The sequence below is a fragment of the Diplotaxodon limnothrissa genome, linkage group LG7 (assembly GCF_057381915.1).
Source record: "Diplotaxodon limnothrissa isolate DT_005_m linkage group LG7, D_limnothrissa_male_GT1.1, whole genome shotgun sequence".
In the NCBI taxonomy this organism is placed as follows: domain Eukaryota; kingdom Metazoa; phylum Chordata; class Actinopteri; order Cichliformes; family Cichlidae; genus Diplotaxodon; species Diplotaxodon limnothrissa.
The window spans coordinates 50704783-50719146 of NC_140602.1; the positions used below are offsets into that span (position 1 = coordinate 50704783).

At 39.0% G+C, this 14364-nt stretch overlaps 1 protein-coding gene across 1 annotated transcript in view; it reads right to left on the reverse strand.

Moving 5' to 3' along the window:
* ccbe1 (collagen and calcium binding EGF domains 1) overlaps positions 1-12808 on the reverse strand; it is a 53791-nt gene extending 40983 nt beyond the window's left edge. The window contains exons 1-2 of the mRNA XM_085358354.1: positions 12705-12808; positions 12523-12603 (exon numbers count right to left, since the gene is read on the reverse strand). Of these exons, the coding sequence (XP_085214480.1) occupies positions 12523-12603; positions 12705-12808 (185 nt within the window). The remainder of the gene's footprint in view (positions 1-12522; positions 12604-12704) is intronic.
* Positions 12809-14364: the final 1556 nt, after the last annotated feature.

Below are 14364 nucleotides of genomic sequence, written 5' to 3' on the forward strand. Positions count from 1 at the left end.
ACCTAAGCGCTAAGGAACGGGACCGGGACACTTCCTTTACCGTATAAGGCGCATCACTAAGCTGCTTACCCTAGGGTGAGCTATTAAATACAAATACATATCTATAATACTTGCATGGGACAGAGAAACAAAATAAAGTAGAGGTAATGATAACATTGGTGGAAAAATTTGATGCACAAAATACATTTACTGGGTTTTGGAAAATAAGCATTCAGACAATTGTATTTAAGTAAATATGTATTAAAATTCCTTGAATGACGAGGACAAGCCAACAGAACAGATAGGCTGTGTAGGTCACAAGGGGGCCCTACGAATAGGGAAGTAGGTTCAAAGCAAATGCAGTGATAGAATCAGCAACAAGAGGGACAGGATACAACCTACGAATATCAGGTTATCCACGGCAGATTTATTCAATGATCCCCAGCAATGATGATACAGCACACTAGCATTATCTACTTTGAAACACCAGATGATTAAACATGAGTCATCTACAAACAATAAAGTTATGCAGGGTCCAATGGGAGCAGTACGAGTCAAGGCACATAACTATGGTGACATGAGTGAAAAGACCTGTCCTCTAGTTCGTATGCTAAAAACATGCGCCAATAATGTTAAAGTGAGGAAACCTCACAAAGCAAGCAGGACATGCTACAGATTTCTTTCTTTCTTTTTTACCACTTTGTGGTTGAGGTAGACACACGCACCTACATGTCCTTCTAAATCGAGTTTCTTCTCCATAAAAAAAAGTACCCTGGAGGTCCTGGTTAGAGTGGCCCTCCAACTTGCTGAACATACTTCTATACTTTACGTCTCCGCGTTTCCACTAGGGTCCCAGTGACGTAAATTTTGTTATTGGATGGTAAGCATTAGAATTTAACCAACTGTGTATGTACCCAGGCAACGGACTTGAAGAGGACTTCAAAGAAGTATAACAGCAATGTCTGTGTCTGCAACAAAATATAATCCATGGCTAAGAAAGCAGCTAAGAAACCCCCTGAGCGACCGTGGCTCAGGGGGTTGGGAAGCGTATCTGTAACCGGAAGGTTGCCGGTTCGATCCCCGGGCTCTCTGTCCTGGTCGTTGTGTCCTTGGGCAAGACACTTTACCCTACTGGTGTTGGCCAGAGGGGCCGATGGCGCGACATGGCAGACTTGCTTCTGTCAGTCTGCCCCAGGGCAGCTGTGGCTACAACCGTAGCTTGCCTCCACCAGTGAGTGAATGAATAGTGGCATTGTAAAGCGCTTTGGGTGCCTTGAAAAGCGCTATATAAATCCAATCCATTATTATTATTGAATAACAATCGCAGTGCAAGATTCTTCCTTGGGAAGCTGCTGAATGATGAAAAGGACCACCACAACAGGAACAAGGCCACCAAGTTAGTCAGCAGCGAAAACATGAAACAGGAAAGACCAGGGCTGGCTGATTAGCAGTGACTGAACTTTCACAATAAGGAGATTTTCCACTAATAAAGTGATTGTGGTTGGGACTGGAGGGGTGACACCAATAAAAATGTTAACGCATTTTGGACGATCATTCATATATGTGAGTGTCCTGCCCAGGTACTGTCTATATGTGAAAAACTCTTAATATTCGGCCGTCCACTATAAACCTGCCTCAGCTCAGTCAGGCAATGTGTGAACAGAGTGAATGAGAGTGAACAGGGCACAAGTATAAGTTACTGGGTTGACCATGCAAACTATGTGCAGTAAGGCTATTGTAGAGGCCCGGGTTTGAATCTGCCTCAAGGCCATTTACTGCATGTTTCATCCTCTCTGCTCTTACTCTCAGCTTTACTATCTAAATAAAAGATAAAATGGATTTGAATAAACTCCAAAGCAAGATCATATTGAATTTTAGAGACACAGAACTAATTGCTGTTGATATGTTGCATTTTTTATTTTTTCTGAGAAAAGTGTACGATTACCTGAATGTTGCTGTTAGAAACATTCTCTGTTGGGGTTATTAGTGTAGAGGATTTCTTAGCCTGCACATTTTTTAAATCTCGTTTAAACTATATGGATATAGTTTGTCTGACATCATCCTGTATCCCATGTGAAAGTGTGTCTTAAAATCAGTGGCATAGAGTCCCACGCAACACATCTAGCCAGTTTCTCAGACATGGATTGAAAATCATTTTTAGTCTCTAACCAGCCTTAATCCATGTCTGGGAAACTGAACAATATTGGTTTTTTTATGTATTTTTTTGGCTTTGATTTTTAATATCAAACCAAGAATTTTAAAGAACTCTTTTTCCAAAAGAGGATTATTTCAATGAAAATTACTCTTAATAGGGAAAAGCCTTTCTTCAAAACAACAAACATCAAGGTAATTTATCTCTGACAAATGACCAATGAGCTTCTTATGACGTCAGTTTGATGATGTCTACACCAAAACCTACTTTTATGATTTCCCAAATCATTATGTTTTTTTAACCATTATGCTTCAGTTCCTCCAAGGGGTGGAAACCATGATTTATAATTGAAGAGAAGAGAGGCGTTCTGGATATTCACTTTGCAGACATTGTCATCTGAAGGACTGAATGATGAACTTGTCCTCATGTAATGTTGTAGTTTCGTGATGACCTTATATAGATGTACAAATGTGCATTAACACCGCTTCTCTATACCTGACGCAGGTCGCACAGCTGGATAAAAATAATGGTGAGCGGGGGCAGTGTGAGGAGGTTATATGATATATTTCTCTACTCAAATCATTATGTTAAAACTGAATAAGATTAGCAGCATTGGCTCTTCTGGCCCACAACAGAAAAAAGATTTGTTTCAGTTCAAAAGAGAACTAAGTAATGAGCATAGTTGAATAAACAATGATGGATTTACAATTAGGTCTATACGCACAGAAAAGTCCATGCAGGTGCACCTAATCCCTCCTTTTCAAGAGTAATGTATTTACCAAAGTGGGACATGCACACAAGGAGATAATTCATCATAGCTGTAGATGAGCAAAAAGACCAGGCAACAGAGCCATGCACACAACAACCTACCGGGTACACGTTTAACTTTGTACAACATCTGGCAAAATTGAAATTATTTATTCTGAAAAGAAGAAGAACTGGCACTATTGTAAACTTTGAAAGCTGTAATGTTATAAAATCATAAAAGAATGTGTTTGTAACAGGGAACATCACGTTTTGACGATTCCTGTTGTTGAGTCTAAATAACAGACAACCAGCTTATAAGAGTGGCTATGAAGGAATATGTACAGATTGGATATTCTGGATCATTTCTAGGACTTCCATGCAACCTACAAGAAAAGAAATCATGGGCCATGAATGTGCTGTCAGACTTGGTGAGAAGGTAATTTGCTGGAAAAGAGAGACTTTTCCAGCAAATTACCGGTATAAATTAGAACTTATTTTATACATCAACAACACAATTTATTTCGCCAGCCAAGACCTAATTTTCTGTTCCGTATCAGGAATCAAAAGTGCGTTGGGTTTACCACAACTTGTAGTGTTATGACTGTGCTATTTTTTTTGTTATCATTGGCAAGCTCCGTTTCAAGCTTGTTAATCTAATAAAAGTTGCAACTGTGTTTTTAAAGTGCATTAAGTAAATCTGAAAATACATCAGTTTAATTAAGATTTTTTTAATTTTTACAATTACATTTTTTCCCCCGAAGTGACCATACCTAAAAACCAAAAATATTTTTTACTCGTTTTTTATATCCATGCCCTCTACAACCACCAAGAAACAAATTCAAACCACAATCACAAACAAGCCCCGACTTAAACCAAGTGGTTATTGTGTAACAATTTCAAATAAAGGTCTTCTGCCTTTGCAGATCTACTCAAACCAAAACAAAGTCTTAACCATCACTAAGTAAATCATGTTTATGCTGGAATAAAAAATTTTCAGTTTCAGTTTTTGAAGTTATTGTATAGCTAGCAAAGGTACCAGTTCAGCTGCTTATACTTAATTCTGGAGTACAGTTTGTTGGTTTTTGGAGCTTTGATTGAAATAAATTAGGAAATAAATTATAATTTATTTCTACTGCCTCACTGAATCAGACAACAAATTATTGGCTCACAAAGATCCAGCATTCAAACAGTCGACCCCAGAAACAAAAAAATAAATAAAAAGTTATAGTTACTAATCATTCATTTGATTTCACTTAATATAAAGCAGGGTTTAAATGAGATAGACTAGGAGCTTAACTGGGCAGCTGACTTCCTCCTCCTCTTAACATCTTTTTAATGTTCAACAGTGTGGGAGCTGTCACTGGAGAGCAAAAAAAAGCAAACAAGAATTCACAACATAGTGTGCATTAAAGCAGTCTGCTACACTTAACAGGCTTCATACCCACTTTCTGGCTCCTGATACAAAGCAGATGTTGATATCTTTTTCTCTGACAGGACATTATGCATCATTTCAGGCATTTGGTTTATTATTATGGAATATATCTAACCACACTCTCATGACTATGTCAGTCATAGAGATCATATATTCAGTACTTTTTAAAGGCAAGGGTTTATGACATTTTAATACCAGAGCTTGTGGTCAAATACCCATTTTACACTGTAAAATGGGTATTTGAGTTGTAGTTGAGGTAATACAATGTTTTAAATGATTCTCTCTCAGCTTTCCACTTTATTGATGGTGGTATATTTTTAGAGTTTTCATCAACTTGAAATTACAACTTGTTCCCCTAACTTTCTGATATTATTTAATTGAAAACATGCAAGTAAAGTTTCACTGATTGTGCACTGTGTGAAACTGAAATCTGTTGGGTTGATCTGGCTTGTTAACTTAAATAAATCACGTGTTACCCACTGACTTAATATAGGTTGTTCTTCTAACTTCCTCTTTTCTCTTACCTTAGTATCAAAATATGACAATATGGAGCTGGTTAAGGTAAATAATTTCAAGCATCTGAAATTATTGAAATCATTTTGAACCATCTTATCTATAGTTTTGCATCTACTGGTTTCACTGCCAGTGCTGATGAGAAACAGCTTGGACGTGTTTCATGCTCTTTCCTCATACGACTCAATTTATTGTAATGCATTTTTGTTTTTGTTCAAAGACAAATAGCTTATTATGTTGTCATGCCTAAAAATATTTGGCTTAAATATATAATATTTACGCCAAACCTAAAACTGTTTTGTGTTTCTGCTTTAATAATTTATAACGCGCCTCTTTTGGAACAAATGGAGAAAAAAAATAGAATAACAACAAAACAAGATGTGGTTGTGTGCTACAGTTCTCCAGTTTCTGGAATTTATCTTCCAAAATCCTTTTACTTGGACTTCTCTTTAGTTTCTGGTATCCATAAACGAGTAGGAAGACTTGATTAGTCCCACATAGTATACGATGGATGGGTTTGTAGGTAATAGAGAGACAACCCAAAACTAGGTGTAATGATTCTCAGCTAGCCTACTTTTTTTCTGTCTTATTCATCAGTTTTCCATCGCCGGATGTTCATTCCTTAGTCTCAGAATAATCACTGTGCAATTAATGCCTCATTATATTGTATCAATGTGTTGTTACAGATAGAAGACCGGTATGCAAAGACATTCAACTGTTGGAAAATTGAAGTAAAGACATATATCCAAAGGGCTCTACCCAATCAAATAGTTTACAATAGTGAATGTTTGCCTGCGGCTCAGTTGACTTTCATTTAGTAATATCCTAACACGGGGGCTTTTCTGAGTCACATTTTTTTCCATCATGGAAATTTCCTGAATGACACTACACATATGTTGTCTATAAATCTAGGTTCATTCTGTTTTTCAGTCCAAAACATTTACAACATCATAAGAACCATAGTAGCCCAGAAGAACAAAACATCATTTTACTAGGGTCTGCTAAACTGTGCTGCAATATATCCTTCATGGATCATTGGAGGGACAACAGTATGGAAACAATGCCCTGCAAAATGTATTTCTTGTGTTGAAAGCTATTTGAATTGGGAGACGGAACAGAAGTCCAAGTGAGAGGATTATTCCAAGGTGCAGAATAGATTTAAATATGATGTGAAAAACAGATTTAAAACCAAAGGAAACAAGGGAGACTTAAGGTCTTTTGGCCAAGCTGAATAATCAGGCTGAAGTGATCACTTCACTGGAGCTGAGCAGCACCCCCAGCTGTGCCCGAATATGACTTGGAATTACAGCATAAATCAGTTCCTGATTTATGCTGTAGTGAGTAGACAATGCTTCTCATTCCTGTTGGCACATTTGTGCATTTCGTGATTCACTAAAATACAAGGAGTAATTGATACTTACAGGAAATGCAACCAAAAGAATCCAGAGAAGTTAACTGGAAATAAATGACTGGACATTTATAGGACACAAACAGCGCTGTTTGGATCAGCCAAGTGCATATGTCATGACTATGATGTCCCACTTGGGGGGGGGGGGGGGTTAGACTCAGTTTTATTGCTGTGTAAGGCAGAGTTTCCCCGGACTTCCAAAGTTAACGACTACAAAAAGGAAGAAAAGGTAGAGGGAACACAAACTGCTAAGTACCACCAGAATTGTTTGGAAAAATAACAAAGCAACAATTACACATGCCCCACATCAATTATATGTAACTGTTACAGCTGTATAGTGGAACTAAAATCGCACTGCCTGTGTTCTGCTTCTTCTCCAGAGAAGCATTTCCTTTGCAGGCTAGGCAGGGTTGACATCATATAGACAATAAATCAAGCCAATGTTATAACTGTTTCTTGTACCTTCTTGTCACCCTAAGAAAAGTTATAAACAAAGATTATTAATGTGTCTCAATCCTATGATGTTTTACATACTGGACCTGGCTCTCTTCTTGGATTGTCAGAGAACTCACACTTCAGTATGGAAAAACATCTACAACCTGAATAAACGTATGAATACACGGTACAAAAACAATCAAACAACCTGCCTTTGTAGTTTGTGAATTGGCCTAAAATAGTGCAAGCTCAAAAGTTATACTCACTAAGAGCTTCTGTAAAGTATACATCTACTGGGCACTTATTAAGTACGTGTTGCCGATACTTGCCTTCAGAACTGCTTTAATTCTTCATCGTCCATATTCAATAAGTTTTGAAAACATCCCTCAGAAATATTGATCCAGCCTCATAGTTGCTGCACATCCATGATGCAACTCTCCCATTTTGCAACATTCCAAAGCTGCTCTGTTAAACTGAGATCTGGTGACTGTGTAGGGCATTTGAGTACAGTAAACTCAGTGCCATGTTCAAGAAACCAGTTTGAGATGATCTGCACTTTGTGACATAGTGTGTTATCCTGTTGGCAAGCAGCCATCAGAAGATTGTTATGCTGTGGTCATAAAGCGATGGACATGGTCATCAGGAAATTATCAAGTATGTTGTGGTCTTTAAATGATGCTCAAGAAAATATCCCCGGCACTATAACAACACAACTAGGTTCCTGAACAGGTGACACAAGGTAGGATTGATCCATCCATTCATGTTGTTTATACCAAATTCTGGTCTTACCATCTGAATGTTGCTGCAGAAATTGTTGTTGAATTCTGGAGAGGCTGTGTGAACTGTGACCTCAGTTTTCTGAGAGAAGACATACACTGATGGGAGTGTGGTCTTCTGCTGCTGCTTCAGAGATGCTTTTCTGCATATCTGTGTTGTGACATGATTATTGGAGGTATTGTTGCCTTCCTGTTAGCTCGAAGCAGTCTGGCTATTCTACTTTGACCTCTGGCATCATTAAGGTATTTTGCACAGATCTGCTGCTCCTTGGATAATTTCAGACCATTCTCTGTAAACTCTAGAGAAAACAGTACGTTGTCTTAACTGTGACTACAGGTCTAAATGCACTGAGTTGCTTCCATGTGATTGGCTGATTAGATATATGCATTAACAAGCAGTTGAGCAGATGCACACAATAACGTGACCATCGAGTGTATTTTTCCAATGACTATGTCTCACAAGACATTATTTTCAACTGCTCAGCAAGAACTGGAAGGCCTTTAAATTTGTAACACTGATTCAAATAAAGCACGTTGCTTGATAATACTCCATGCAGTGTTCCAATAAATCAGAAATCAAGCTCAGCTCAAGCTAAGCCACAAAAAGAAAAATGACCTAATTTAGGAGAATTGATGTTTGAGCGTCAACAACTGTGGTTTCATAAAAAATACAGTATAACAGAAAACAGCACTGCTAAAAAAAACAAAAAACTTTGTCAACATAAACCCTGCTACTGGCAACAATTATGACATAAATTCTGGGTGTTACAATGTAACAACACAACAGGCAGAAGATGCTGCCAAACAAACACAAAGCTCAATGTATCATGTTAATCAAACCCTTGTCTGTTATTTTGTAAGGCTTTTATGTTGCAATCCTATGTATTTTTTATTCAAATGCAACTCTACACAGCTTTTCCTGCCTTAGCTTTAGTATGAGCCAAGCATATCAAACGCTATGACTAGAAATGCAGAATCCTAATTCAGTACAACCCATAATATTGAAATCTTAATGTGAAACAACTCAAACAGAAAGTGAGAGAAGATCAGACCAGAAGCGAAACTGAGAGATATATGTGCAGAGACAAATGAGCCCTGGTACCAATTCTCCTCTGGTCCTGTTTTCTCAGTATGATCAGTGGTGCATCAGTGTTGTGCATACAGTGCCACTGCATGAGGAAAAATAGGTCTATTTTTCTTTCTGGTAAAAAATTCACTGTAAAATGCAAATTAAAGTAATACAATAGCTTCAAAAAATATATTGTGATGACTGCCCTGAAAAAAATCTTCATTGAAAGCATATCACGTTGACTAAAAGCTAGTCATACACACTACTTCTTTGTAACTTCTGCAACACCTCTGCTCACAGCCTTGTGGACTGTAAATTTCTGTGGTACTGATGCCCATCTAGCAACACCTTTTACATAAACAGCTCTTTCAACAGTGTTTAGCAAACCAACAAAATGTTCCGAGATGTGCAGACACACTGATACTCTACAGAGTGCGTAATGAATGCCATAAGCCTTTATTTTCCTTTGGCAGCTGAATCCTGCCAACTTAAATGGTGCTTGGTTCCCTTTGAAGAATGTCTCATTCATGCCAAGGCATAATAGCACTCTGCGACTGTATTTTGAGAAAAATGCAGCATGCAGGTTCATGCTATCAAATGCCAATCACTCTAGTCTTTTTTCCTAATAATAATAACTCTCTAGCATTATATTCTAGCATTTTTTAAAAGACGCAGTGACAAAGTGCTCCACAGTTTGAATAAAACCACACATTAAAGATAAGCATACATATTCCAGCTACAGTCACACATTCATTTAACATAAATACTTCCATCCATATTCCTTAGGTGTATACCATGTTTAAAGTAATGGGAGAAAGTGTAAGGATAGGCTAACCTATACAAATTAGTTTTCAGCAGTCATTTCAAACACACGACTGATTTAGCCGACCTGATAGGCTGAGGAAGGCTGTTCCAAAGTTCAGGAGCTACAACCTGAAAAGCATGACCACCTCTGGTTTTAAAATAAGAGTGTGGAACAGTTAAGAGACTGATCAGGCGATTGGAGAGGCCAATTACTGGAATAAGGTCTCAGTAGCGCTCATATACACACAGGGGCCAAGCCATGTAGGGCTTTATATGTTATTAATACTTTTTTTTTTAAATTTATTTCTGAATTTCACTGAAAACCAGTGAAGGGCAGCAAGAAAAGCGGCGATGTGTGAGTGCCAGTTTGTTTTCATAAGCACTCGAGCTTGCTGCATTCACAACCAGCTAAAGATGGGCTTAGAAGGAATGGCCGATCTCCTTAGAGAAGCTGTCAGGGCCAAACCTGACAACCTCAGCTGACAGTGATTCACAGAGGTAGGAGCATCTGTTGAGGCTGTTGGGTTTAACAGAAATGTACAGCTGTGCATCATCAGCATAGAAATAGCTAGATATGTTTCTGAAGCTGTTAAGCAGATGATCTAGGGGTAACACATATAACCCTAATATTATGAGCAGTGATGACAGCAGCTACAGTTTCAGTTATTAATATGAACTCTGAAGTGTCTGTGTAAGTATGATAAAAACCGTTTGAGAGTAGTGCCAGAGATGCCAACCCAGCTTTGTAATGTTATTGGGAGTGAGATGATCAGTGGTGTCAAAAACTGACACCACCTTTATCCAAGTGCATCAGAATATCATTAGCAACTTCCAGTAAAGCTGTTTCAGTAGTGTGGTTTTGATTGGAATTTGTCAACGATACCATTTCCTTTAACCAGCTGAAGGTGCTGATGAGCGACAGTATTCTCAAGCCTTCTAGAAACGATTAGCAGTTAATAAATGGGCCTGTAAAATGTTATCTAAAACACTGAGATCTAGGGAGGTTTCTTTAAGCAGAGGGAAGATGCTGAGTGTTTTAAACTAATCTGGTGTGCAGCGAGATGAAAGGGTCTGATTTATAATAAAGAGAAGGCAGCAGTAAATGACAGGCAGAACCATCCATCCATTTCCTTCCACTTATCGAATTCAAGGTCAGAAGGGGCTGGAGCATATCCCAGCTGACAAGAGGCAGGGTACGCTCTGGACAGGTCATCAATCTGTCACAGGGCTAACACGCAAAGACAGACAACCCGTCACGCCTCCAGTCAATTTAGATTGAACAATTAACCCAACCCTATGCATGTCTTTGAGAGGAACCTTGAGTACCCAGAGGAACCCACACAGACCTGTGTCAAACATGCAGACTCCACAAAGAAAGACCCAAGGCTAAATTCAAACCCAGGACCTTCTTGCTTGCTAACGACCACACCACCATGCTACTGCAGACTGGACTTCTTGAATAAATATGTAAATGATAACGTCAGCTGGGCAGGACGAATTGTACATGTGTGAGAATATATCAGTGAGCTGTCGTGGAAATCAGATTAAACTTGGGCAACGGGACAGGTTGAAAGAATCCAGACTTGAGCTAAAACCCGATGCCCCTAATCTTGCCAGCTAAGAAAACTTATAAATTCTTCACAGTCATCAGCAGACATGACAGGGAAAGCAGACTGAGCAGGATTAAGTAGTCTGTTAATGATGTTAAACAAGAACCTTGGACAGTGCAACTCATCTTATTCAGCAAATGAGATGCGAGTGGTTAGTAATTCCTTCGTGTGGATGTACTGAACATGAGATTGTGTTTATACATCCCCATTCAGCTATTCTATCCTCTTTCCTATGATGACTACAATGAACTTTGCTATCTGACCATTTTTGGCTGACAGACAGTTATCAGCTCACACTGTGCATGCGACCTGAAATGCACCCAGGACGCATTATCTTGGCTCTTAGCTAAAACAACTTTTCTTCTTTAAGTAAACATTGTGGGAAACAACTGTGGCTGCAGCCAATAACCGTAAACCAACATCGTTATGTTAAGAGTGTGTTTGAGATTTGGAGATCAAACAGGATGTTACTGTGTGCTTGAACCGCGGCCAGCAGTTTGTCAAGTGATGCAAAAATGGACCTCTCTAAAGTCTGTGAAATGTGGAGGAGACATCCAAAAGGTTGCCATTTCTTTACTTCTCAATGTTCTTTCCCAAAAGCACATACAGCGATAGAGGCTTCTATAACTCAAGCTCACTGACAAAATGTTTGAAATTACTTCCCTAAATAGGTCGTATGATTTTGCTTCCAAAGCTGCAGCACACCCACATTGTGAGCTCGAATCAAAACATAGAGCATTACCAAGCAAAGTGGTGTTTGAGCATTTAGTATCTGTCCAAGCCAAAATTAAATAAATTCTCAAGCATATATCTTAAAGGAACACCCTAAGGAGGTTTGTGTGGGTGGTGGTGCAGTAGCATGTCTGTAGTTGCCGCTAATTAAATGATTCAGCTTTGTGGAAAACTTACTCACACCCATGATGAACACTAACGGCATTTATTACACTCGGCTGCTTACATGAAATCTGCCCTGTCTCTTACACATTTTTAATATGACCATCTCTTTAAAGTATGTAGTGACGAGTATTTTTTTTATTATGCCTGTGAGGCACCCCTCGCAGTGAAGACAGATTAACTTAATCCAAAGCCTCTGACAGAAGTTTTGCTGCGGGGCATAGCTGTGTCCACTATGCCTGTGAACTGTCATAATTAGAGGCAGTCTCTGAGCACAGACAAGGCCAGTCTAAAGGCTTGTGTATGCCTATGATCCCTTTAATTCACAAAGGATGATAAGGTGGAGAATCCACATCTGTCACAGGAAAACTCTTCAGAGCATAAATACATGCCTACAAGCGCAGATATGATAACTTTTATAAACAGTAGATAAAATGAAGAAGACGTTTAATTATTATTAGCCCCAGGCAGTGACAGCTTACGCAGTCTTCATTTACCATTCAGTACTTCATAAAAAGAGAACTGCACCCACTGTCTACCAAATCAAAACCTTTTTATATGTCACATTAACAAATCCGAATCTGACATCATGCTGAGCTACGTGCATTGGCGCAGATTATAATTATAACCCTTTCACTCAAACATTCCCACAATCACAACTGCATAGAAGTATAAATCACTCCGCTGACAGTCTCTGCTGTACCTGTAACACGTCGTAACCTCTCCCGTTGACTTCACGCAGGGGTACTTTGTGGTAGAAATATTATTTTCCGAGCATTTCTCACTGCGGATGAAACATTTCGAAAGTAAAGTCATAATTTCATTGCACATAAACTGCAAGGACCTTTCAAGTTATTTTGGGTTCACATACACACACAATTTTACCCGTCAGTGGCATCCTCTTCTTGGTAGGACCAAAGCAAACCTCCTGAGAAGCACATGCAGGTGACGGTGAGCAGAAGAAGACTCCCGTTGTGTTTTAGCAGCATCTCCTCGGTCCGGTCACCTGGCGTCTGTTGACAGTCCGCACTTTTAGGGGTAATCTCCTCACTGCCGCAACTTCACACACACACACACGCCACACACACACACACACACACACACCAACACACAAACACACAGTGGAGCGCAGAGAAACCCACCCACTCACCCAGCGCTTGTCGGTGTATAACCGCTGCTCATTCTTGATGTGCCACTGCAGGACCTGAACTCACTTTAACTTCCGCTGCTTCTATAATTAAAGAAGTTACGTTTTAAGACTAATTTAAAGTCTTTTAATTCTCCAAAATGTGTTTTAATTAAAGTAGAAGTAGTTTGTGCACCGAGGTAAACCTCTTGTAAATAGTGTCTCCTCGGTTAAATGTTGAACATTGACTGGCAAAACCCTAAACTCATTCAACACTTTAGAGCGCGCAGGCAAATGCACGTGCGCAAACACGCGCTCCGGAGCTACTGAGCGTTTTGAGCTTTGCTGCCACCACGCGGCTGTAAATAAAATAACACCTAATTAGTGTTCATCAGTTCAGTCACTTTAGGTAGGTGCACCTAATGTAGTATGTCTCTGTTCTCCTAATGTTATAAAGTTTTAACTGTAAACCTTCGTGATATTGTTTTTCTTTTAACTTTTAACTTTTATTTCACCCCATTTTGCCTTCAGACTTGTCTTAATTACTTGAGAATCTAGAAATTGTAATCCATGTTGAAATGATAGCATCATACAGTTGCAGCAGATGTTTTTAGTGAATAATCAATTACATTTTATTTATATAGCACCAAATCACAACAACAATCACCTCAAGGTGCTTCATTATTGTAAGGTAGAGACCTTAAAATAACACAGAGAAAACCTCGACTGTTGAACGACCCTTTTTGAGGAAAGAATTGGCAACATTGTGAAGGAAAAACTCCCTTTTAGCAGGAAGAAACCCAGGGCAGCCTGTCCTGAGCAACCTCCTAGTGTGCCTAAAAGGTGGTCCAACTGTAAATAATGTCCTGTCTATCAGAAGATGAGCTTCAATATCTGAAGAAAAGTGCGTGTCCGTGATGCAAATTTCCCATTGCACCACATCTCAAAAATAGATGAGTTGGACCGAGACTATTGGCTGTCACGTTCAAGAAACCAGTTTGAGATGATTTGAGCGTTGTGACATGCCGTGTTATCCTGTTGGAAATGGCATTTTGTGAAAAATGCTGCAAAACAAACAAAGCTACACTAACTTTGTGTTTTTGAAATGTTGCTTTAAAATCCTGGGTAGCTTTGTCCTGGATAAACAGGTTAGCTTACAGTACTGTGGTGAATTCACAGTAAAGCACTGTGTTGGACTGATAATACAGTGGCTGTGTTTAGGTTATAGGAAGTGTTGCAGAGATGAATCTCCATTTAAGCTGATGATGATTAGATTAATTAACTGAATTCCAACTTTATACCAACTGCATACTGTCAGGTATAAGACAGGATAAACAGTATACTGTCAGTGTAGAGGATGGACTTCAGCCAAGATAGCTGTGAAACTGTATACATCTTGCTAAATTCAGTTGTGTAAAT